This window comes from Arctopsyche grandis, chromosome 1 (assembly GCF_051622035.1).
Source record: "Arctopsyche grandis isolate Sample6627 chromosome 1, ASM5162203v2, whole genome shotgun sequence".
Lineage (NCBI taxonomy): Eukaryota > Metazoa > Arthropoda > Insecta > Trichoptera > Hydropsychidae > Arctopsyche > Arctopsyche grandis.
Window position 1 is genome coordinate 1,956,540 of NC_135355.1, and position 26,380 is coordinate 1,982,919.

The window sequence follows — 26,380 nt, forward strand, 5'->3', positions numbered from 1 at the left end:
TATTATACATATATTAGATATTAAATAAATATATTATCTGAAGTGTGGCAAATATTCGTATTTTACTATAAATTATACTAAATTTGAGAACATTTGAGGTCTTAATAATATAATTTTCGCTATATGTGTATATTTTCTATATGAATCATTACAAAAACTACCTTGGAAGATGTTGAAGTTCAGAATAAAACGGAATTATTTAATTATTCCAATGCGTTTCTTCTTTTTTTGTATCTTAAAAGCAAACATTACGTTTGTTTTTATCGAAATATAATAGAATTTAAAAATCACGGTTGTTTTTTCAATTTTATTTTAATAAATAACATAAAATAGCATTCAAATCACACTTTTTTTTTAATTCTTCGAAAGCAGGTTTTGTAACTTGGTGACTCATATAAGCATTATGGGCACTGTTTGGCATTTATTGGCAAAAACAATAAGTTTTACCTTTCTTAAAATTTGCTATCATAAATATTATTACAAATTTAATGCGAATTTTTCTTATAACGAATTTAAATTCAATGAGAATAAAATTTTCATTAAATAAACCTCATCAAATCCAATTGAGTCAAATGTTAAAATTTACCCTGCTAAGCAATTTATTTACACTAATAATAATAACACGCATACATTTGTAATACAAACGATTTGTATAAAAAAATACAAACATTTAAAAAACCATAAAAGATGAATGTGTGCAAAAATAACATTTACAAGTATTGGCCGATTAATGTAAACTTTGTCACAGTGTTTGAACACATTTTTATATTTGTTTTGGTTGGGCAAGTTATCAAATACGCAATAATTGTCTCTCTAAAAGCACACACCATTGATACAACCAGGAAACACAGGCAATGTGTGACTTTGCCAAGGCTTTCGCGCGAAAATTTGACAATAATTTGACAGATCATGACATTCCCTTGATATTAGACCTAATAAAATTGGAACTTTTGAAGGATGAGTCGATTAACACGTATATATAGTATATAAAATGAGAGAAATACAACGGTAGGATCACATAAGGCACTTGCGCCGAACCGTCAACACCTCTCACACCTAAGGTATTGCTTTTATTTAAACATATATACATAAATATACATTTTTTAAACTTTGTGGTTGAACTCAGTGGATTATAATACGACACAAACATTTAATCAGGTAATAATATCACAAACCGGTAGCAATAGACTTGTAAAACATTCATCAAATCTATTCATAAAATTGATTAACATTTTAATTGCCCCAGGTTTATTTGATTGGTTCTATCAATTCATAAGAATAACATGGAATTCGATCTTCAAAATGCAACGGAATACATACACATACAATAATTGGTAGAAATTTCATATTCATTCCAAGTATTCAGGATCTATGTACTGTATTTTCCTACAACTCCGTGAAACTCGCTGTAGCCGAAGAAGCAAAAGAACTTACTAAATATGTATGTTTTATATATTAACCAATAATAGTATACAGTGTACTAGGAAATGCATTGCCGGTTTATCGATTTGAAGATGAGATGAAGTTTTAGTCTAACAGCATTTTTTCAAGACTAGCAGCAAGTGAATTGTAACTCATTGTAATAATTTGTACAAAATGACTAAAATTTTGAGCGGGATGAGTAAGTAAACTCATCAAATTCCTCTTATGTTATTGGTCTTAGTGTTAGCATAGTAATAATAACTCATTGTAATAGTTTGATAATTCTCTTGTAGCAACACTGATGCATTCGTAAGAGTGGCTGCACTGATGCATGCTTAAGAGTGGCAACACAGACCAACCAAGTCGTAATAAATGCAATCAGACGGTTGTTTCAATTTTGATTATTAATTATTACGAATGGACTTTGTGTATTTATATGATATTATTCATCTGAGATTTATTTTTAATTATTTACAGTTCAATTAGGTTAACGTTTTCAGGAAAAGTAACCACAGACAGTTATCTAATCCACTTTTTTTTCATTTACCGGTAAAAACCGATATTAAATTGCAATTCCTACTCTGTACATACAGAATGGTTCATATACATACACACATATATACAATAGAATAGTCCAAAAATAGACTGTGATAAAGTATAGCACTCGAGTTCAGTGTTTTGATGAATTTTATGCGACCCGTATATTATGTAGTAATCTATAAACAACCTACAATCTTCGAATTTCAAATCAACTCTACGTCCTACTATGAATAATGCTAGCTTGGCATATCTTTATAACACTGAAATATTTTAATACTCCAAACAAAACGTGACTTTTCAATGCCTACTCCGTCGATAGACTTACAGAAATAATAATTACACGTTTAACAAGATAAGCACCATTGTAAATTGCAAAATATATCACATCATTGTGTATAATGCTACGCTCAATTCATGAAAATGTCAAAAAATGCTGTTCATAAACGTTGCTTTGTTGACGAATTGGTCATAGTACATGTATTCTTATAAAAAAAACATTAACTATCATTTCGACATTTCGACAAATAAACGCCAAATTCAGTTTTAACCTAAAAATTTTATAGTTTATTTTTTAAATTTAAATCATTCTTTGTTATATATTATTATTTCAAACTTTTTGGCAACATACATATATGAAATGAACATCGTACTAATTAATAGTTAGTTTTTTTTCTTTTATATAAGGTTGTGGCTATTTGCAGGTACTATATCTGGGAATTATTGGCTATTTGTAGGTACTATATCTGCGACAGACGCAAAGCCTTGTGCGCATGCGCGTGAACTTATAATCCGATTATAATTTCTTACATTTAATGTATGCTAGACTTGTTTAATCAATCGTTCATTATACATGAGGCAAATAAATTTCGCACGTTATTATAATAGATTTATATCATTTCACTACTTTGCGGCTTGTACTTGTATGCAGGTATTATACGTTATATATGATAATAATTTTCTAACAATTAATAATATTAACCAATTTGGATTATATTTTTTACTCTACGTCACTTTACGAGTTCGAACTCAATTTTAAGAGGTTTAAAACAAAATTTTAACAGTAAACACGCTGACAGTGACAGTTCACGCGCATGCGCAGAAGGTTTTGCGCCTGTCGCAGATATAGTACCTGCAAATCGTCAATAAATCGCAGATATAGTACGTGCAAATAGCCAATAATTTTCAGATATAGTACCTGCAAATAGCCACAACCTTTATATAACGCAATTTCATTCAGTTTAGTTCTAAAAGAAATCACAGGAGGCGCCACTTTCTCTTTGGCTTAATTTATGAACTAATCACAGCTAGTGCAATGTCATTCGGTTTAATTCTAAAAGAAAGCACAGGAGGCGCCACTATCTGTTTCGCTCAATTCACGAACTGAACAATGAATTCCTTCATATTTTATGAAATCGGCAGATACTTTTGACAATGTTACGAAGAAAGCAACAGGTTTGCACTGTCGTTCGAAAAAAGCAACAAGCAATTTCATGAATTTAGTGTAACATATACACATAAATATATTCAATATATTCGAAAAAAGGTTCGTACAGCTCTTATATACTAAAATATTTCCTATAAGTGAGGTCCATCAGCTTATGGACGGCCGTATCTATGGGGTGTATAATAACGGGAATGGATAAGAGTCCGACAGCCGTCGCCACAAGTTTCAACTGCTTTCCGGGTAACTTTGTCCCTTTGTCTAAAGCGTATCGTGTTCCAGCGCATAACCTAAAATCAAACGATCAACTTAACATAAAACAAATCACAATCATATTTCAAAAGCAAGTCGAATGTGCACCGATTTATGGTAAATCCAGGTATTATAACCGATGCAAACATCTGCCAAAGCAATGTATCCCCGGCAGCAATAAGCATCTTACAATTCGAATTAGTCGACTGAAAATATACATTATAACATAATTTAACAAAAAAATTATATAAACAACACTTAGTATTCTAAGCATGTATGCTTCGAATGAAAAGGTCAAACTTTGTGTTAATGTTTATTATATATAGTGTATATAAAAATTGGACCTTTTCAGTCGAAACTTTCTGTATTGTTACAATTTGAAACAGATTAATACATTTTTTGCTTTGATGGCTTTGTCAACAGTGTCTGCTAATACATATGTACAGGCAACGCCATAGCTGAGGTGAACGTAGCGGTCTTTGACTATTTTTCTGAAGGCCTCGCCGACCTCATTTGCGTATCCTGTAAATAGAAAAAAAGGGATAAATGGATCTCTTCAGCGATGAGTACATCAAGAAGGATGAAGGGTAATTATTATTTATTAATATTTTTAATTATTTATATACTATGTACATACATTAGATAATCTATCAAACAATGTAATCAGATTTTGATCCACTTTGAACCAATTTTTTTTTTTAATTTCGCACACATATCAACTTCCAATGATAATACAATCGTAAACAATAGTTAATATAAGCTACATGTGTTAGACATGCGTAGAACATGTTGACTTGGTCACATTATCAAAAACTTCAGTGATAACTGTATTAAAGTGGGTCATAAATTGAGTATAGGAATAATTTAACAGCATATTTTATAGTTCGGGAAAATTTTCAATGAGAAATATTGTATGACTTAACTTTATTGTAGCACACTTTAGACATTTATGATGGAAAAGTGAGTGTTTATACACATCAAGAATGTTTCTGTTAGAAATCATAGTTTAAATAATGAGCTTTTAATTGGAAAACTTAAATGAATCAGTACTGGATTTGCATATTACACAAAAAATTAATCTTAGACGTTCATGGTGAAAGATGACGGTTCATAGAAGGCATAAAAGATTATATTATTCATTGATTATTAATTATTTGGCCGCAACTTTGGGCGACAAGTCTGTAGCGCGGCTGTCTTCCATAGAATTTCTGAACTTTGCACGGGATTTTGAGGCTTATATGCGCCTATTTCAATTGTTTTAAGGTTCAAAATTGGTTGAATATATTACTGAGAGTTGAATGCCATCTATTCAATTTGATTAAAATTCATATATACCAGTCAAAATTAGTTTTTTGTGGAACCATACTGAAACCTCGTTTATGTGACGTCACGTCTTCATACAATTATGAAGAATGATTATTTGACAATTAATCCAAAACTACGTGATATATTATGTATTTTATTGTTTAAAATAATACTTTATGTGTTAATTAACATATCTGGTTACTTGAGTAAATATTAAAATCTGTATTTAAGGTCGAAAACTGGATTGCCAAATTCGCGAAAAAGGTGCCGCGTACAAGGCTTGTTCGCTATATTTATTGCCACGGGCAAAGGGTTAATTGTGGAAAACTTAAATAAATCAGTACTGGATTTGCATATTACACAAAAATTTAATCTTATACGGTCATATTGAAAGGCGAGGGTTCATAGAAGGCTTAAAAGATTATATTATTCATTGATTATTAAGAAATTTTTAATAATTCAATGTTGATTTCATAACTCGAAATTTAGTGCATTCGATGAGAATATATGAGATACATTTTTGTCAGTATTTGATGCGTATACAACTGGTGTAGAAAGTTGCTTGAGCAAGGTTATGCAATGTGTTTGAAGGTTATGTATGGCATATTTTCAACTTTGTAAACTGGATTGTAAAATACATGAAAGAAGTTCAGCAGAATTTAATGGGATTCTAATAAGAATTTAAGCCGATACGAACCTAAATATCTTGCTGGAGGATCCCTGAAAAAGTCACCGCCGTCCGTCATATCGTCCAGCTGTCAAAACACTGACTGTTGAAATGCGGCCAAAATAAACGACTAGTCGGCCATTAAGATTTTTTATTTTTCAATATTTTTTCACTATAAAAACGATTTATTTATCACTATAAAAACACGTTGGCGTCCATTTATCACAATGCTGTTACTTTTTGATTAGTTCATAACTCTTCGTGGCCATGATGTCACTTAGAAGCTATTGCCATCGCAATAATTATTATATTTATGTACATATATTCATAAACTAATTCATTACCGAAGAACATGTCGCATTCTCCGGAGGAATGTAACAAAAATCGAACATAATCCAAGAAATACATACATTAAGACTATTATTAAACTTTTTGACTGAAAATATTGTTTATCATAAGGTTCGTTCGTGAATTACATCAAATCCTATAAGAAAAAGGGAGACTATCAGATTATTATTCTGAAATCGACACATATAATATATGAAAACCGGAAATAAAATTGGATCTAAGTGTAATTTCAAAATTTCGAGATACGCATTGCATTGTACCACAATTGTATGAGCAATACAAACTTGCTTTTGATATACATACACTATTAAAAATCGGTTTTGAGGACTATATTTTAAAAATTTTCGCTGGCATATATTATAGAATTATTTCTGGCATAAAACTGATTTTGGAGTTTTTGGTACTTAGGTACCTTTTTATTTCCGGTATTCATATGTATGTAATTATTTCCCTTTAACTAGTGAAGTGGGGTATCTTCTCTATGGTTCGGTGATTATTTCGCAAATAGCGATCTCTCGCAAGTCACTAAAATTTCGATCACGGAACATCTGGCACCCAAAAACTCCATCAAGCGAAAGCCACCTACGGTAAATATTTTACTAACGAGAACTCGAGTGCCAGATGTTCCTTGATCGAGAATTTAGTGACTTGCGCGAGATCGCTTTTTGCGGAATAATCCGTTTACCCTTCTCTATTCGTAGAAATATATGCAAATACACACATATTTAATCTCAGTGGTCTTTTCATTTGGTGAAATCTAAATCTCGATTCGTATTAATCAAATTCTCATTGGTCAGAACATCTTTTATAAACAATAAAATATTTTTCTGTATTTAAATAGCCGTGAAATAAAATATATTTCAATCAACAGTATTAAGTCCCCTTATCACATGTTTATGATACGGCAACAAATTTCTGATCATTCTAATCACGAATGGTATAACTGCCAAATTATGACAATTAACGATTTCACAACGATATCAATTAACTGCATTAAGCTAATAAATAATATCACTAGTAATGCTTTAACGTATCACTTGGTGGAATCCCCCCCCCCCCCCATTTACCCCACTGGCATTTCAAATCCCATTTAAATTTGTTTTCCATTTAAAGATACCCACATAGACTACAAGACCTGAAATATTCAATGAACACTGAATTATCTATATATATAAAATTGAATGTCTGTGTATGTGTCTCGTATAGGCTCCTAAACCACTGAACCGATTACGACGGAACTTCCAGGATTTATTGTATGCATTTCCGGGAAGATTACTGTGAGAAAAACTTCTTAATAATAATATTCATAATTACGATTTTACTGACGCGAAAGTAAAGCTATCCCGCCTTCAACGCATCACGCAATTGCACCACGCCTACCTCGCACTCGAATGTACTGATCATTCAGGGCTGTACCATAAACACACAGCGAATGGCCCACGTCAGCAAATATATCGATACCTACATATATATAAAATTGAATGGCTGTAGAACGGGAACGGGAACGGGAACGAGAAGGGGAACGGGAATTGCACACGTTATTGTGACATTGCAACGCATGCCGGGTTCAGCTAGTTAGATATAATTTGCTTGTTTTGCCAATTAGTTCAACAAATAATTCATCCGATATTTAAAACAATGATTTAGCAAACCAACACAAACTTTCTGTAATGGTCGAAATGTTTGCAATTATTACCATAATTTTTCAGTTAGTTCATGGTAGCCCGTTGCGGATGTCCACTTCCAAGTAAGTGTATGAATGGAGGGAGTGTGTCGTCTATCTCATCCCCTCTACATTCACCTTTCCCCACCCTAAACATTTAATGACGTATTTCAGTAAATTCCAAGCAAACCACCACGAAAGCCGGGACGTGCAAAATACACAGCTTTGAGTGTATTTTGAAAAGTGTTATATCGTTCGGTTTTTCGCGCGGAAAATCGTCCGGGAAAACTATTAGACCGTGATTCATTTGGCGCTCGGTGAACGACATCGATTTTCAGCATGACGTTGCACTTACAATACACTCTATCGCTATCGGAATTCTAAACTGCCATAACTGCAGAATGTACATATTGCGAATGATAAGAGCTGTCGTTTTTTTTTTCATTGATAACATTCAATCTAGTATGTAATTATTTACAACCAAAAATACAAATTACGTATATACACATAAGTCACTACTCATACAAAATCTACTAGAAATAATATATACTCATTATTAATATGTGCTGAACATTTACAATCCGTTAATTTTATTTATTTCATAATATGAATACAGTCGAGCCAAGTTTTTTTTACTTTCCATGAATTGTATCCATCATATTAGAAAAATGTTTGCAATTTATTTAGTTGTTGATATTTCAAATGTATATTTAGAATAAACTTTAATAACAGGATGGTAATAGTTTCGTATTTTTTACCCAAGCCATACTTCGACGAAGTCATTAAACCAGTAGAAATAGGAAGTCGTCCCATGAAACGTTTGGCAAAAAAAAATGATCAATGCATGCAATGCTTTGGTTTGAGCGTATCTTTTGACGTTAATATCTGTTTTTACAAGGCTTTTATGACTTATGTATCTTGTCACTTTAAATATTCATTATAATTAAATTAGAAAAAATTTTTTTCTTGGAAACTAACCGCTTAAGAGGGCTGTACACCCGAAACCTTAATTTTATTACCGTTCCTTTCTTCGATATATATATTGAGTGTATGTATATATTGAGTGAATGCGACAGTTGCGCTTTGACCAGATAAAACGTTGTTTAAATTGACTAAATCGAGGGTTCATATTCTACTATTTTCTCCTCCAAAACTGGACCAATTTTTAAAAAAATTTCATCATCGGTATGAGAAAGATATTTTATGTGCATCTATTGGCGTATTTTTTTAAAAATCGACCGTTAAATAACCACGCTAGACTCTTTTCGTGGGTGTAAAAAAGAGACGATTTTATAGATGTTTGGCGGCTCCTAGCTCCTATAAAAAATAATTCGTTAAAAAAAATAAAACGATAGATGCACTCCAATGGTGGATATCCATAGCATATTAAAAAATAATTTCTCTAGTGCCATAATTGAGGTAGGGAGAAGTATAGTACGTTTGTATGGACAAGGCCCTGCTGTCCAGCCCTCTTAATTCTGACCCAAAAAATCTAATAAAATGATCGGTCTTTACTTTGAAAAAACTTGAACTTAAATTATCCGATTCAACTCCCCAGCACAGCCCAGCATAGACCGGCAACTGCACGTAAACAGCAGTACGAAAAGTATTCTTTGAAAAATTCTACATACATATATGGACACATTCATATGTTCCGTAATAGTACGTTGCGTAGACAGCAGTAGCCGACAAAATCTATTCATAGCAGCAGCATAGATCAATGATTGGTAAGTAATGTTTTCAACTGTGTGGTCACGGGTTCAATCCCTGGCTGTACTGCTGGCCAGACCTTGGATATATGACTCCAAGGTTGATCATTTCCTATCAGAGTTCGCCATTTTTTTTTTATTTCATTGAAACAGTTCCAACAAATTGACAACCCTGTCGTATTTCTTGCAAAAATTATAATTAACAGCATCTCAAATTCGCCGATTTATAAAATGCTGCAAATTCGTCAAGATATGTCTCGCAAATTATAAGCTTTTCAGCATCTCGATGCTGCAAAAATGCAAATTTATCAAAAAAAGTTGTCACAATTTATCCATAGATGTCTCTATTATATTCTGTAAAATTATTCAATAATTTTTTATCGATGTTTGTATTTGGCCAGGAACATACATTGGGATTTAACTGTTAGGTCTTCCTGGTATATATATACATATATGCATAACCAGCAGCGTGCACTAGTGGTTAGCATATTATTCCGATTCCCACTAGTAGCTGTTGGCCAGACCTTGGTTTGTGACTCCAGGTCGATCGTTTCCTTTCAGAGTTTGGCAATTTTTATAATTTTCATTGAAACGGTTCCTGTAAATTGGCATCTCCTTTCCAATATCTCTTGTAAATCTCAAGTTATTCAGCGTCTCGAGACTCGTCAATTTCTATAATATAATGCTGCAAAAATTTCTCCATATATGTCACTATGGATGATGTTTGTATGAATTCGCATTGTATAAAAATGCTTGTATTAATTGTATTATATCTGTATTAGTACACTCGTCGCTTTGGAGTGATCTGTTAAGGCGAGTGTACACGTTCGATTGAAATGTAATAAAATAAAATATCATACAGCAGTACATGTCACACCGAAACGCATAAATTACGCACGACGTGACGTCATAGCAGCGAGTGCACGCGTACTAACGAAAATGCGCATGCGCATATGAATATTTTCGGAAACGTCATATTGACTCGACGATACGATGCACGCGATATTGCACCATATCGTTGCACTCTTTAGTGTATGTGTAGACCGATTTTGCCTTGCACTCGGCCAAAACTTGTCTGAATGTGCGCTGCTGTACAGAATGAATAGACGTAGTCTTTTTCGTGCACTGCTGTGCTGGACCTTTAACTAGACTTTAATGGATCTGAAATACCTTAGAGTTTTCAATATCTACTATGTCGCTATTTTATTCCAACCCTGTTAATACATTATAAAAGCATTTATTCAAATAATATTCTTCGTGAAAACACTTAACTTTCATACGTCCTCAGTCGTAGTGTGAAAACATTTCGTATTCATGTTTTAAACCGCGACAAATCAAACGACGAACCAATTATGTATTATTGTTTCAGCGAATTGAGCGGAACGTTTCAACCAATATTTTTTTTTCTTAGCTTCCTTGTAAGTGTTGGGTCTTTTTTAAATTCAATTCAAATACATACATATGTACATATAAACTTGAAACGACTTGAACTATCTTCAGACGTGCCTCTTTGTTGGCACTTCTACAAAAATATCTCCATCATAATAACATTCATACGCATCTCGCGTCATTATGACGTAGAGACTATCGTATTTTGACCGTTAAACAAGAAACGCACACTTTTTACCATTTTCTCTATATAATTGTAAATATTTACATATTTTCTGCCACATTGATAAGAGCCTTGATTCGTTGTATGTCCAGCGGCAGGGCCGCATTTACCAATTAGACCATATAGGCCACGGTGATATACTAGCTTCTGAAAAGGTTACAGCATAAAAAAGTAACCATTCTTTGCAAATAGTACAATCTTTAAACTTCGTTCGGATGATGACATGTGTCGCAAAAAAGCGTCGCGATGTCTCTGAACCGTTTGCCAATTAACGATGACGCCGCTGTGCAAATAGTTTTTATTTTTCCATCTGTCAATTGCATTTAATTGGCTATTGTAAAACCTGAACACACTTGTGTTGAATGTTGTAGGTGAACGTGAGGTTATCGCTAATCTTGCACACTTCCTTCCGCGACGATTTCCTTGGCCGTGACATGACTTGAGGGACCTTGAACATGAAACTGCATGAATAATGCGATTTTAATCCATTTTTGGTGTCAATGTGCATAACATTTTATAGGAAGTACATACATATGATGATATAAATATATATTTATGGAGTATACAAGTACTGTCACTACGTGCAAGTATGAAGGCAAGCCAGATCTTAATCGTTTAACTTGTTTAGTACTTGAAGTGTCTACTCGCTTAAGTCGCGCCCCCCACCACTGAAGTGACCTCTTATCTTGCCTCTTATCCAATCGTTTTCATACTTTGCCATATTGCTAATTTTGGTCATCAATATAAGTAAATGGATACTCCGCCATAACGATGGTGCAAAAATATCGTGTAAGACGCGTTTTAAATCTGCCCGGCGAGATAGTCGTTGACGTCTATCCACAGTTTTTTTATTAGTTTTAAACATAGATGGCGGTAGCAAAATAAAGTAATGGTATTTTTATTCAAAATAATAATTTTATATACAAATTATGCTTATGACCGACGGGTCGATTGCAAATATCTTAAATAAAAAAAAATAAAAAAATAAAAAAAATATATATACAAATTATAGAAGATATACTTTTTTTATAATAATAATTTATTCATTCTTAAAATACTATTTTTTAGAAACGATTGATCTTTGACAACTTAACTTGACGTATACAAGTTTAACTTTGACCTCAACTTTCAGTATCACTTACATGCTAATTTGAATTGACTCTCTTTTATACATAGGTGTATTGCGTCGTTTCTCACTTATGATTCATTTATTCTATATCCAATACTAAATTGAGTAACAGAAACAAAATTTTCATCATTTTTGTCGTTATACAGTGAATTTGCTAATGTGAAATGTAATTGGGTGACGAAATTTGGTGTTTCTAAACTGAAAAACTAAGTTTTGAATATGTTCGTCATACAAATGCACAGTTTACAACATATATTACTATATATGTACATATATATCTCATGGTATACTATCCATGGTACCCTAATTTAGACCGCAGATGGGTTTTAAAAACAGTCCAGAATCGAAATCGAAGAACTCCCATATAAAAACAGCAAGCATTATTAGTCTTTGCGCCGAATTATTTACCCCTAATCGATACTATCTGTACATATCCAAACAAGGGTTTCTTATTTCTCAGATGTATTCAATTTCCGGAACTTGGGACGCAGCTAGGGATCGTTCTCGGGATTCCTGGGAACGATACAGGTTCTTCATATTTTGCGTATTCCTCAACAATTAATTAAAAGTCGAGTTAATTCAGGGCACGGCAATACTATTGCGATGCGGTGCAAACGATCGACAAGCGCCAGACAGACTGAACCACAGTACCTTATGCGTGCGCACTGCTCGCACTTACACTAAGCGATATCTACCCGAAGTCCGACATACCTACCCTATATACGTTCTGTGCTCTGATACTTTAGTTCCGAATTTTGCCTTATTAAACTCGCCAGAAAGATCCAACTTAATTTTAATAATTGCATCTGTGCACATCGAAAGGTTACTCGTCATCTGATGTGTAATCTATCATTCGTGAAGTCGACAATTGCGTTTAAAGCAGCCATCCAGTTAATCTGTGGTTCAGTCTGTCTAGCGCTTGTCGATCGTTTGCACCAAACCCATACTATTGGCATCGCAAATAGTAGCCAATCACAGGAATGGACAAGGAACGGGTCGACCGAGCCTCCCTTTTAACCTAGCGGTCTTCGTCCTGTCGAGAATTCCGACTTTTACCGGGAATTGCATGCCTTATTCTGGCATTGCAACTCATGCCAGGTTCAGCTAGTTATCATATAAAAATTTAATACTGAAAACTCGCTATGCTACAAAATATACTCCAAGAACTTTGACACGTCTATTTCATATATACTAGGTACATATTATGGTTCGGTGATTACTAGTCAAATGTGAACAAGTCACAGGAAAACCTGTCGCTCTAGATCGGTCACACGTGATCATCCGTCACACTAAAACTGGTCACGAGAAAACTGGTCACACCGTAAAACTGGTCACACCCAAAAATCGGTCAATCAGTTTTCTCGTGACCGATTTTAGGGTGTGATCAGTTTTCTCGTGACCAGTTTTAGTGTGACGGATGATCACGTGTGACCGATCTAGAGCGACAGGTTTTCCTGTGACTGGTTCACATATGACTAGTAGTCCGTTTACCACATATTATACCTATACAAACATACATACACATGTATGTATGTATATCGCTATTATTTTTAGCATTTTAAAACGCCGTTCGTGGAATAATCTCAATTAAAATTGAACAAACACAATCAACACTAATCGAATGCCCCTCTATGGAGCTGTCTACGTACAGATCCGCGAAACGTGAAAAATCAAATCAATTGTCGATCGGTCAGTCGATCGCTGAAGCTGCTCAAACGTACACCGATTCACTACCATTTCAATACACATTCTTACTATATCATTATCATTCTAAAGTATGGTATTGTTTAACTCTACGTGCAGTGAAAGTGATTGCCAATATTAGTTTTACGCGAACGTGTGGTGTGTTGAATTATTTCAGTGAAAATCTGAATACGTTTAGAAGCTTTTCTTCCGATACGTGCGAATCTGTCAGGGTCACATTCAAAGCGATCTGAAACGATTATTTTGTTTATTAAGTTATTCTAAACTAGCAGTTTTCACGTGAAATTTTACCGTAACTGCATAAATGGTATCAAAATTTTCAAGGGGGGGGGGCGATTTATTTTATGAATTTTAAAAACAAAATATTGTCAAAAATTGTTTTTACATACCTCCTTTACGTTTCACTTGTGAGAACTGGATATGGAAATATCGTATGTAGATATCGTGTGTGTGGACGGCGCCAATGGTATATGGAAATTAATGGCTATGTCTATACTCTTATTCGTTTTCGTCTTCAACGTTCGCTTTCAATTTTCATTTCAACATTCAACATGATGCATGCCTTGTGCGGTATGCATAGATGCGTTCAATCAACCGTCCACACTTGTTCAATACTGTCAACTAATGTAACCATTAGTACAGTTCTATCAGGCTTTTTGAGTATATATCTTGGTAGAATCCTTGGGTTGGGCCTTTTTATTAATATTGAAATCGATTTTTTTTTTCATACATGTGCATCAATGTTCATTAACGTTTTAAATAATTCAAGTATTTAGAAACATTCTTTTGAAATAAAAATTGTCCTGGTTTTGTCAAATAGCCTTAAAATATCTAAAATGGTCACCTGACTGTTGACTGAATGTTTCATCAATGCTTAGCGCCACTCTTTTTACATATTACATACATCTTTTACGTTTCACTTACGATTACAATTCAGGAAAAAGTTTGCCTCTTATCCGATCGTTTTCATACTTTGCCATATTGCTCATTTTGGTCATCAATATAAGTAAATGGATCCTCCGTCATTACGATGGTGCAAAAATATCGTGTAAGACGCGTTTGATATCTGCCCGGCGAGATAGTCGTTGACGTTTATCCATCGTTTGTTTATTAGTTTTAAACATATATAGCGGTAGTAAAATAAAATTATTGTTTTTATTCAAAATAATTATTTTATATACAAATTATAGAAGAGGTATGTTTTTAAAATGACTTCTTAAAATGACACATACTATTAAAACACAGATTTTTTATTTATTTAAAAATTATATTTAAAAACGTAAGCCTGTTTTTGTTAGATTCCCTCCCCCTCCGCACTCTTGTCAAATCGTGTAGAGCCACTGGTATAAGCTGTAATTTAATTTCAAATTCTTATTCAATGTGTTTGTCAAGATGCCTTTTCCAAAAATTACTTCCAAAAAGCGATTGTATATTTGGGGTAATTAATCTTTGATAAGTGATATAAATATAAGATATAAAATATACGTCAAAAGAACTGTGTTCCCCTCTGAAAAGTGTGTTTTTTTTTAATTCAATTAAATTCGAATTATTCTATAAAATCATTTACACGTTTTGTTAATCAGTTCATCGCACATTAAGTAGTCGTTATCGGATAATTTTAATTAAAATATAGTAATTTGTGATGTTATTTATTTTTCCATGCAAATAAATGTCTTATCTTAAAATTTTCTTATCAAATTTTTCATCATATATACTAAATGCAATATGAAACATTAAATTCCAAATATCGATATGTGCATTGTTTGCTTTGGGTAGAAAATGCAATCTTCTCTTTACAAAAAATACGGAAAAAAAATATGAATCAAACATTGACCGTACTGTATCAAAAAAAAAATAATGAAAAATTTTATGAAAATATTATCTAAACGAAAACTTTTCAATGTTTTCTATATTTTTTTTAATTAATTATACATCAAACGTTGACCGATACTGTATTAAAAAAATAATCGGAAATTATATGAAAAAATCTAAACGAAAACTTCTCAATGTCTTCTATGTTTTATTATAAATAATGTTTATAATTTTACATTTCAAAGATGAATACATTTTTTAAATATTCCACTTTTAAACAGCTTTCAGTCTCATATAATGCTTTTATCAGATTAATATTACATAAAGTAACGATATATTACATTTTTATATGCATACATAATACGGTAAAAATCAATAGACATGAGTGTGAGTAAATTATGTTTAAAGATTTTGATATTAAAAACAGCCTGAAAAATAAAATTTCATTACTACAGTCGATCCGATTATCATGAAACTCGCATTCGCGCAATATATTGTAACATTGTAAAGACGTAAAATAATTTCTTCCTATCTAACTATGTATATAATATTATTACTAAAGCCCGGACCCAAAGGGTGCCGCGTATTGTTCAAATGTTGTAAATGCATTGCTAAAGGTTTGCCGAACCTTTTTTACAAAGGATTTACTATAATGGAACAATGAGCGGCACCTTGGCTATCCTACCTCTAATTATTACAATATAATTCAATGCAAGGTCTTTAATAATATTACTGCAAGTTTTGCTGTCCATAACATGACGTTGACAATTACTTTTATCGTCTAAAAAATATAAATGTCCATTAATATATAATACTAGTGGTTTTACCCGGCTTATTTTACAGAAAAAAAATATGAATTAAACTTTGACCGATACTGTATCAAAAAAAAAATATTTTTTAAGAAAATTTTATGAAAAAATTATCTTAACGAAAACTTCTCAATGTTCGCTCAATGCGCTCTAATTTAAAATTTTGTATGTATTTTGGCGCTCTAATTTTAAATTTTAAAGCGCTTTCGACGCATCGGGCGGCGCCCTAATTTATTTGGCGCCCTCGGGTACAGCCCGACCCAGCCCCCTCTAAAACCGGCACTGGTGAAACTGAAACGAAATGTCATTGGCCAGCATGTACGCCGGATATATTACAGACAAATTTTCATCAAATGTATGCACTCTTTATCAGTATTAATTTAAATCGTCTGAATGAAACCGGCCCTGATTGATTCGCATCGGTTTGTTTGTACACAAAGTCACGTGCGTGGCGATTGCAAATTCTGCCAATCGATATTATAAATAACCCGGGTATCGTAGAACGTCAGATCAGATCGGACTTGAGATGCACTCGCAGCGTCAAACAAAACTAATAACTTTGTATGCGACAAGTGTCATTTTACTTGCGCAAGTCGCGTCGTTTCCAATAATAATCGTTGATTGACGTCAATCGTCATCTTCAAACCGTCTCGGGATCATTTTCCTGATTAGCGTCACTGTTTTAGTTGGTGCACACAAACTACATATGTATTTTTTTGATTTTTATTATTACTAAATTATGTTCACAATACATCTTATATCTATTTCAATAGCTACTGATCTACTGATCATTTTCTATTTTACAATTTTAATTTTATTTTGTTGGTAATCATAGTATTATATTATTCTAATGTTAGTGTACAGCATAATAGGTCAAAAAGAGCTCAAAAACTTATTTACAACTCTTATAAATGCTCATAATACATCTAATACATAATATTAATTAAAGACTCTCTAAAGTCGATGATCTAAATTGTCGGATTGTGTTTAGGTAATCTGTGTACTACATGTGTATAAACTGTTTGTGATGGTTCTAAAGTGTTAATTGAAAATTTGACAATACCGTTTGTGTTGATTCTGGCGACGGCATGTCACAATCTGAAAAAGAGAAATTATATCCGGAATGGTGAGTTTGCCTTCTTTCTTATTATGTGTCAAAACTCATTAATCATTGAGTCATGTACGTATGTACGTCAATTACACTTATTGGAAATTTAAGTGGAATAGATTAAGATTAGCGCGACAAATCGCGTGAGGGATCGATCGTCTGTCACGTATTGCTAATAACAATCAAGTACTTTTAAAGCATACGAGTGTCGATGATTATGTCAAGTCGACAATTTGACGAAAAGAGTATCGTATTTTAGGCCCGATCGTTGGCGAAGTCATATGAATAAACCAGCAGCGTGGCTCGGTGGTTGGACTTTTGCCCAGCACCAAGAGGCGCCGGGTTCGATCCCGTGAGTTGACCTCGATTGAAAAGAATTTTTGACCTCGATTGAAAAGAATTTTGAAAAATAAAGTGTATTATCTGTAATGCTGCTGGTCAAACTTGGATATGTGTGACTCCGAGTTGATCGTTTCCTATCAGAGTTTGCCAATGCTTCCGACTTCATTGTTGAAACGGTTCCTCCCAGAGAAATGTTACAATAATAGAAGTGGCTTTAGGCGTTATATTGTTGTCAAGTGAGGAATGTCCACAGACATTTCCAAATAATTTTAGCATCAGTCGTATTTGATGCTCGGAGCTTGACGTATGCCCGATAAAAACTTATCTGTTTTTTTATATTACTCGCAAGACGGGCAAGTGCATCGTTAAAAATTGCACAATGCATTCTAAAACACACAATAAACAACATGGGATACATTTTTATAAGTGAATTGATCATTTAAGTAACATATTATTCAATTAACATAGTGGTGATTGCCCGCATTCTACATAAAATTTCAGGGGTGGCACCAGAGAAATGTAAAAAATATTTTTAAATAAATGTAAAAACATTTCTCTTGGTGGCGCTGAATACTTATTTATATTAATAACCAAATATTTAAGTTTAATTAATATAAACATCGTTCATTTTATATTATACATATTTTTGTTGAAACTATACATAACACATTAATTTAAGAGTGTCCAAGGACAGACAAAGACAAAAGGTGGATACAAATAATTCGCTAACTGAGAAAACGGATTGGCTAACACCGCCATATACTCTAATTATAAATTAATCTATATCAAAATAAAACTTTCATTTCTGTAGTGAATATGCGATGACCCTGATTATATTCCGTGCGTTGTAGCGTAGTTATGGAGACGTAGCGCGTATTATTAATACAATTTATTTATTCGTAAAGGCACTTCTATTATTATAACCTTTCTCTGGTTCCTCCGTTAAATTGGCTAAAAACCATCCTACCTACTATGTAGCCACTATTTGAGTATGATTTATGTACAAGGTCAAAATTCATAGATGTCTCGTTAGTTTCGAGATTTTCAGTGTCTTGTAATTCAGCGACTTATTTAATAAAAATGCTGCATTGTTTGTAATTGGCCAGGAAGGCGCATTGGGGTTTACCTGTTAGGCCTTCCTGGTATATATGTATGTAAAATAAATATAAATCAGACTCATGTGCATGGTGATGTTGCGCCATACGATCTCATGTGATTCTGGTCACCAATTACAATCTGACAGGTTTATAAGTAGACCTGACGAAATATTATCAAAACGAACTTGAACATTTATTCAATTTTCGAGCATTGTGATTTTCTTGACAGCTGAAACATTTTTGATTTTCCCATTTTAAAACTACATACTCTTAAGATAGTTTGACTCACACGCCAATCGCCTGCCTCGAAAATCACGAATACGGAACATCTGGCATTTGAATTCTCGTTAGTATGATAGTTCGCGTGGGTAAATCTAGATGGGTGGAATTTCGGGTGCCAGATGTTCCGTGGTCGAGATTTTAGTGTCGTGTGCGAGATCGCTTTGTGCGAAATAATCACCGAACCAGTTTGACCTGCATACATGCTGAATGAATAAATCTTATGATTCAAGATTTTAAAAATACGAGATGTACAGATCTACCATCTACTCTTAGAATTTTTCTATTTTTTTAACTACTTTTGAGGCCGTCAAGATGACTCGCGTCCATAATGCGTTAGTCGTATGGTCTAAAGCTCATTAGAATTGCCTAGCGTTTAAAAAACGACAATTTGGTTTCGAGAGGCTATAGGACCGCCCACACAACTATATGGAGATGTAAAGATGTACAGTCTTAGGGCGCAGACACACAGTACATAGTTTTGCACGTGTATAAAATCGCTAGTCCGCCCGATCAATGCCAGGCCAAAGGTCACCCCCTGGAGTGTTTTCGGTGGTATATTTTCCTTGTATTAGCGTAGGTTTGGTAGTGATCGATAACGGTAATTTTCATATTTTAATAAATGTAGGAGAAACTTGTCGAAATGATAAGATCGTATGGGATAAGACACGCCCATTCACAGATGGAGTCACCTAGGCATGCCGTGCCGTACGATTATGTGTATCTGCGCCTATAAACTTTCTTAATGTATATCATTGCAAATTAACAGAGCTTAACTACAGCATTATTCTCACTAGTATGTATGTACATCCCTAATTCCATTCAGAAGGCTATGGAAAACTAAAAAATAGGCGGTCAAAAAAATATATAAAAACTTTTTAATTTAGTAATTATTATTTTAAATAAAAAAGAGCAGTTAAAGTCTATAAAATGAATGAATTTTTGTTATTTTATAACTTGCTATTTTTTTGTATTTTTTTGAATTGTCTGATTGAAATGGACATTGGATCACTCTGTTATACCACTACTGTATAATTTATATAAATAAATAACTAATAGTACTTAACCACTTATTGTTTAAAAATAGCATTAGTGGAATTAGTAGACCTTGTAGGTCAACAATGGTGCTCTTGTTCACTACTAGTCAATAGCAGTATATTATTATACTTTGTCGATTTTTAGATATAGTCCAAAATATATTGTACATATGTATATTATTCAATTTTTCAATGCGCAAATTACATTATAAAAAAGTAGCTCTTGTGAATGGGGGTGACCATTAAATTATCGTTTCTGAAAAAAACTGCACATAATTCGCATGCGGAATGCGACAGTTGTTGCATATTACAATAAATATTCAGATATATGGATGAATTCTGCAAACAAATATACACATGACGACCGTCAAATAAAACGTGTCAAATACAATTTGCAATTAAAATTTGCACGCCGGTCGACGCGACATTTTTTACCTATTTCTCACTTATTTTTTATTGCTGTCAAAGTCTTGCACTTATTGATGTAACTTGTAATATTTGTGTCAGTGGTCCCAAGCGTAACTTGGCACTCAGCCTGATCTTGGACGTGGAAAAAAATATCCGGCAATGAGACAATTCGAGGACAAGTTTGAGGTCACATTTGCAGACCGATTCTAAAATTGAGTTCTATTTTAAACCTGGTTTTGGGAAATGGTTGCGAAATTTCCCGTTCGATTTCAGTACATGCCACAACTTCCAAGCTGATGAAACTCTCGGTTTTCTCAGTTGGTCGTAAGGCAAATCAACGTTTATCATACTTAACTAATTCGTCGTAGCTGTAATCAAAGACTCATCATGTAATTTCATGAAGGTTTATAGCTTATAATATAAATAATTGCACCTATCATTATTATCATCATCATTTGCAGCAGTTCACCATCTCCAACATATGTCCATTCTTATCTGTTTTAAGCGACAATCATCCTTACGACAATGACCCTCCTTGTACTCTCTTGGGTACCATTCGAGCTCTTGTCCAACCTTTTGTCGACTCTTAATGCTACATATATAAGTATGACCCACCCATTTACATTTAAATATCGACTGACTCCACTTTGTCAGCTAGTCTTATATGTTACATCTAAGATCTAACCCACGTTTCCTGTCTCTCCTCATTATACCGAGCATAAAATGTAGTCTTAAAATTATGTAGCTTCATTTTTCTTAGTGCATCCGTTGCACACAGTCTTGGGTACCATTTGATCACGCCTCTTGTTCATCTTATGTATGTTCAATTTTCTAACCACATATCTCACTCAAAATGTTTAAAATTTGGTTCCATGCTGACAAAACATGTTGATCAAAAACTTTCATCTTCGGGCAAAGCAGTATTTTCAATTTAAAAAAACAGAATTCATCCTATCCCGATATTATTCGTATCTTATTATTCTCTTCCGTATTTCTGAAATGCAAAACATTGATAAGCTTAGCTGTATCGTTTTGACTCACACAAGCACCAATAATTCATTTCGATTACAATTATTTTTAACTAGTGTTGTGCTCGTTGATTTCAACCGGTGGTTTCGGAAAGGAATTTTCCCCCCGTTCACCCGTTCGAGATAATAAATGTATGTATTTGTATCTTCCCGGATGTGTGTATGTGTATACGCTCCCGCGCATGCTTAGGCGCATCTGACGCCGTCGTCACCCGTCACTCAATATCAGGAGCACATGTCAGACGCTCCACATTCCCCCCCCCCCCAATTCTCCGCTACCCCGCATCTCCTCGACACGATTGGTCGTCACGACACATCCCTATGCATAACGTATACTCTTGGTATTCTAAAATTTGTTTTTTTTTTAAATCTCCATACTTGTCGATGCACTTGCACATACCCATATACATCGCATCCGTTTTTATATATTTAAACAAATAAAAAGTATTCATTATAAAATCCTTTTTTTCTTGTGGCGTTTTCTGTCTTTTTAATTATAATATAATCGTAGAATTATTCTAGGAATTTGACCTAACACAATAGACAAACTTCAACTTTTGATTTCATCAGTATATTCAGTAATATCTCAAACTTCATATTTTTAAATCGGAAACTTTGAGATAAAGTGACCCTCCAGATAACCTAAAATTGTAAAGACTGTCAATCGTAAAATCCCATTAATAAATTATGTATATCTTTCATTCTGACTAATTATAGACGGTCAATTTTCATCTAATCTTCCATCACAATCTGACAATCTATTAGTGTTTTGACACTGATGCATCGATCAAAATCAGTGTACATCAAAGTTTTACAATCTATAAAATACATATTTTGTACACGCGCCAGTGACGTGCGTCTGTCGATTTTATTTTATTATTATAGCAAATTACGTTTTGGTATTTGTAGTCATTGAGACACAATTGAATCGACCGATCGATCGGCGCTTAATAAATAAAGGACTGTCATCAGAAACTGAAAACAATCGACTGAATTCTTCTGACCCTCGCTCTAATGATACAAACATGTTTGTTTAACGAACGGTTTACAAATATTTGCCTTCAGGAGCATAAAGATTATCCTCCTAACAACTATTATTGAAAAATGTGCATACTATCATGCGGTAAATGTTGAAAATAAACATTCAACTTCCACGAGCGAATCTCTAACGTTTTAATACTGCAGGATAAAGTCAATCCTTGCCTTTGATATTCAGCGCTTCAAATTGTGACATTTATTTATTTATTTATTTACATATATACCAGGAAGGCCTTACAGGTAAACCCCAATGCGCCTTCCTGGCCAATTACAATGCAGCATTTTTATATAAATCACTGAATTGCGAGACACTGAAAAACTCGCAAATCAATGAGACATCTATAAATTTGTACACAAACTTATTTATTGCACATTAATTAAAAACAAATTATAGGTGACATATCGTATAGGAGGGATTTTAGGCAATTTTTTCCGGGAACCGTTTCAACAATGAAATCAGAGAAAATTGGCAAACTCTGATAGGAAACGATCAACCTGAAGTCACAAATTCAGGTCTAACCAACAGCATTCTCTGAAAAATTCATTTTCATCCGAGGCCCGGCCCTGGGATCGAACCCGGCCTCTTCTCGACGCTAAGCAGAAGCTCGACGACCGAGCTATGCTGCTGGCTATGTAATATTATTATGCTATGACATATGTAATATTATTTGCCTTTGTCAGGAAACTTTGTTGCAGATACCTATCAGAAGTATCAGATTTTCAATATATGTATATTACTAAATAAAGACCATTATGATCACTTTTGAACAACTCTCATGCATTGCACCTTTGTTGGTTCTTGCTTTCTTCTACATATGTACATACGAGACGTTATAATACTTATTTGAAAGTGGCAGAAGTCCAATTTTCAGTAAACCTGGACTTCCGCCACTTCTCGATCAACGTAAACTAAACACACTATTTCTGTTTGGCTTAATTCAAAAATTGTTATCACTTATTTTAATTCGTTATGTCCAGAATCTCGGAAGAGCAGAATAAACGTATTACAGGCCATCAGTATTTTAAATAACTTTATGCAAATTTAATTATATTCACCCTTTTCCAACAACCTTCAATTCAAGGATTTCTCAATAATTTTGGGCTATTTTTATACACAAAAAAGTTTAGATAGTCTATAGCTTTTTAATTACATAGAAAGAAGAAATTGATGAATTAAAATTAAAGCCAAACGGCAACCACGACAATTAAGAGGGCTGGACACCAGCGCCTTGTCCATACAAACGTATTACACTTCTCCCTTCCTCAATTATGGCACTAGAGAAATTATTTTTTAATATGCTATGGATATCCACCATTGGGATGCATCTATCGTTTTATTTTTTTGATTAGTTATTTTTTATAGGAGCTAGGAGCCGCCAAACATCTATAAAATCGCCTCTTTTTTACACCCACGAAAAGAGTCCAGCGTGCTTATTTAACGGTCGATTTAAAAAAAAATACGCGCATAGTTACACAGAAAATATCTTTCTCATACCGATGATGAATTTTTTTTTTTAAATTGGTCCAGTTTCGGGGGAGAAAATAGGAGAATACGAAACCTCGATTTTGTCGATTTAAAATACGTATTATCTGGTTGAAGCGCAACTGTCGCATTCACTCAATATACAATATATTGATATATATTGTCGCATTCACTCAATATATATATCGAAAAAAGGAACGGCAACAAAATTAAGGTTTCGGGTGTACAGCCCTCTTAAACACACCAATGATTGAGTACAAAAAAAATATTATATGTAGATTTAATGGTTAATCTAAATATATAAACCACTTGAGTATATGTCAATCTAGAACAGCTGCGGTGCATGTTTTTATTCTTATTTAAATAAAATAATAGCTCTAATTAGTAAATATATATAATAACAATACATAGAAGCAGTTTATTTTCAATTGCAATCCCACAAATTTTATAATAAATAATATGCAATTCACATAAATGTGTTAAATAATCAGATAGAAGTCTATAATTGGAAGTCCCCTCAGTCATAAAATATCCATTGCCTTCAAATTTCAATTGACTAACTTTAATGACTATACTATTCTGCATCCTTGCACACATTACCAACTCTCAACTTTTCGAATACCTTTAATAAAACTGAAGACCTTTTTCAGTGTCCTTTTAAATGGGACGAGGTCAACACTATCATGATAATCAACACACGCACCAATTGATATTTGCCACCGATAATGATAAAAAAAAACACACTAGTGCTCCCCTATCATCGGCTCCAATCTAGGCATAGATTGTTTGTTTGGGATCGGTGAACAAGATTTATTTGCAGTGAGCTTCTCGTTAATCTGCATTTTGTCACGTTGTTATGCTGCAATATTTGCTGGTTTAATTCGCTGCCAATATTTGCCAGTAGGTGTTTTCCGTTTACAAAGTTAACACGGGAAATATTTGCTCGACTTATCGTCTTCAAATATGGTTAAACTATATTTGACTTTTGTTTCGCGGACCGCTCTGTTTTCATAGTTAAATAATGCAATGGAATTTCTCCGAATATACTAATCTCTTTATTTAAACTAGATTTGTGATAAATACAACGACGGCAGTTCCAAAACTGTTAAATCTACATATGCAAAATATTAATAGAATATCATTCATCAGATCTATTTATATATTTTACCTCAATTCATTGATTATATCTTATTAATAGACAAATAATAACGTTTATTTAATTTAAAAAATAAATGAATGTTTTTTAATAAATGAATCCAGTTTTAAACACAAATTATTATCACATTTTATCGACATCATTGCAATTTTTACTTGTTTAAAACCATACAATTTTTGACCATGCAAAATTCGCCGACCGTTTGGATTTTAAAGTTAAAAAATAAAAACCATGATCTAATCTCATATTTCAAAATACAATATGTAATTACATAATTATATATGTATAGGCACATAATTAATTTCAAAATAAATCAATCAAAATCTTAAAACATGAACAATTATTGTCATATTCAATTTAATTTCAAACAGTTTGAATTTTTATTTGCACAGTAATTCAAATTGAGTTATTTCTACAGCTTTTAAAATTATAATAATAAATTAGACTTGTTTCGCAATACCAAAATATATCAATTTAAAAAAAATGTTAACGCTTGCAAAGTTCATTGACTTTTAGAGGAAATTTTTGAAGCATTAAAAATTGCATTTTTTACTACATACATGTCGTAATAGTTTTCAAGAACAATAAGATTAAATTTACATAAGATACTTATATTATATTTAGAAAAATCACCAGATTTATGTGAATGACAAAATGTAAGTCGTCAGTTAAAAATACCTAACAAAACTTTAAAAGACGTTTAAAATTACCGATAAATTCCAAAGAACATTTTCTCCTTGAATTATCCTCTCGGGATTTAACACTGATTTTAACGAACTGTAATTTATGAAAATCGATATTACATACCAATCTTTTAAAATAAATATGGACATGTTGACTTTTTAAAACTATATTTAGAGCTCGGCACTTCTTCAGAAGTAGACCACGCTAAACGAGATCATTCTTTTGAGTAAATTTACACTAGATAGGTAAGCGTATCACGTGATGACAATGAAATTAATAAAGCTATTAAGAAAAAAATTGTTTATAC

The 26,380-nt window shown here is 33.1% G+C and overlaps 2 protein-coding genes across 4 annotated transcripts in view; one reads left to right on the forward strand and one right to left on the reverse strand.

The window, feature by feature from the left end:
- The window catches only part of Prestin (solute carrier family 26 member prestin), a 50,310-nt gene that overhangs the window by 16,758 nt on the left and 7,172 nt on the right, over nucleotides 1–26,380 (forward strand). The window contains exons 1-2 of one of the 3 annotated variants that reach the window (XM_077445724.1): nucleotides 1,016–1,061; nucleotides 4,079–4,242. In XM_077445724.1, coding sequence (XP_077301850.1) covers nucleotides 4,202–4,242 — 41 coding nt within the window. In that variant the 5' untranslated portion in view covers nucleotides 1,016–1,061; nucleotides 4,079–4,201. Of the gene's footprint in view, nucleotides 1–1,015; nucleotides 1,062–4,078; nucleotides 4,243–16,926; nucleotides 17,540–26,380 lie in introns of those variants that run through there. The other 2 variants (XM_077445731.1, XM_077445736.1) reach the window with 2 other exon arrangements.
- Nucleotides 1,968–5,742, reverse strand: LOC143922725 (mitochondrial fission process protein 1). Its single transcript, XM_077446060.1, has 4 exons — nucleotides 5,658–5,742; nucleotides 4,050–4,177; nucleotides 3,764–3,861; nucleotides 1,968–3,693 (listed from the first exon to the last, which is right to left on the reverse strand). The coding sequence occupies exons 1-4, from the start codon at nucleotides 5,704–5,706 to the stop codon at nucleotides 3,519–3,521; spliced, it is 450 nt and encodes a 149-aa protein (XP_077302186.1). The 5' UTR covers nucleotides 5,707–5,742; the 3' UTR covers nucleotides 1,968–3,518.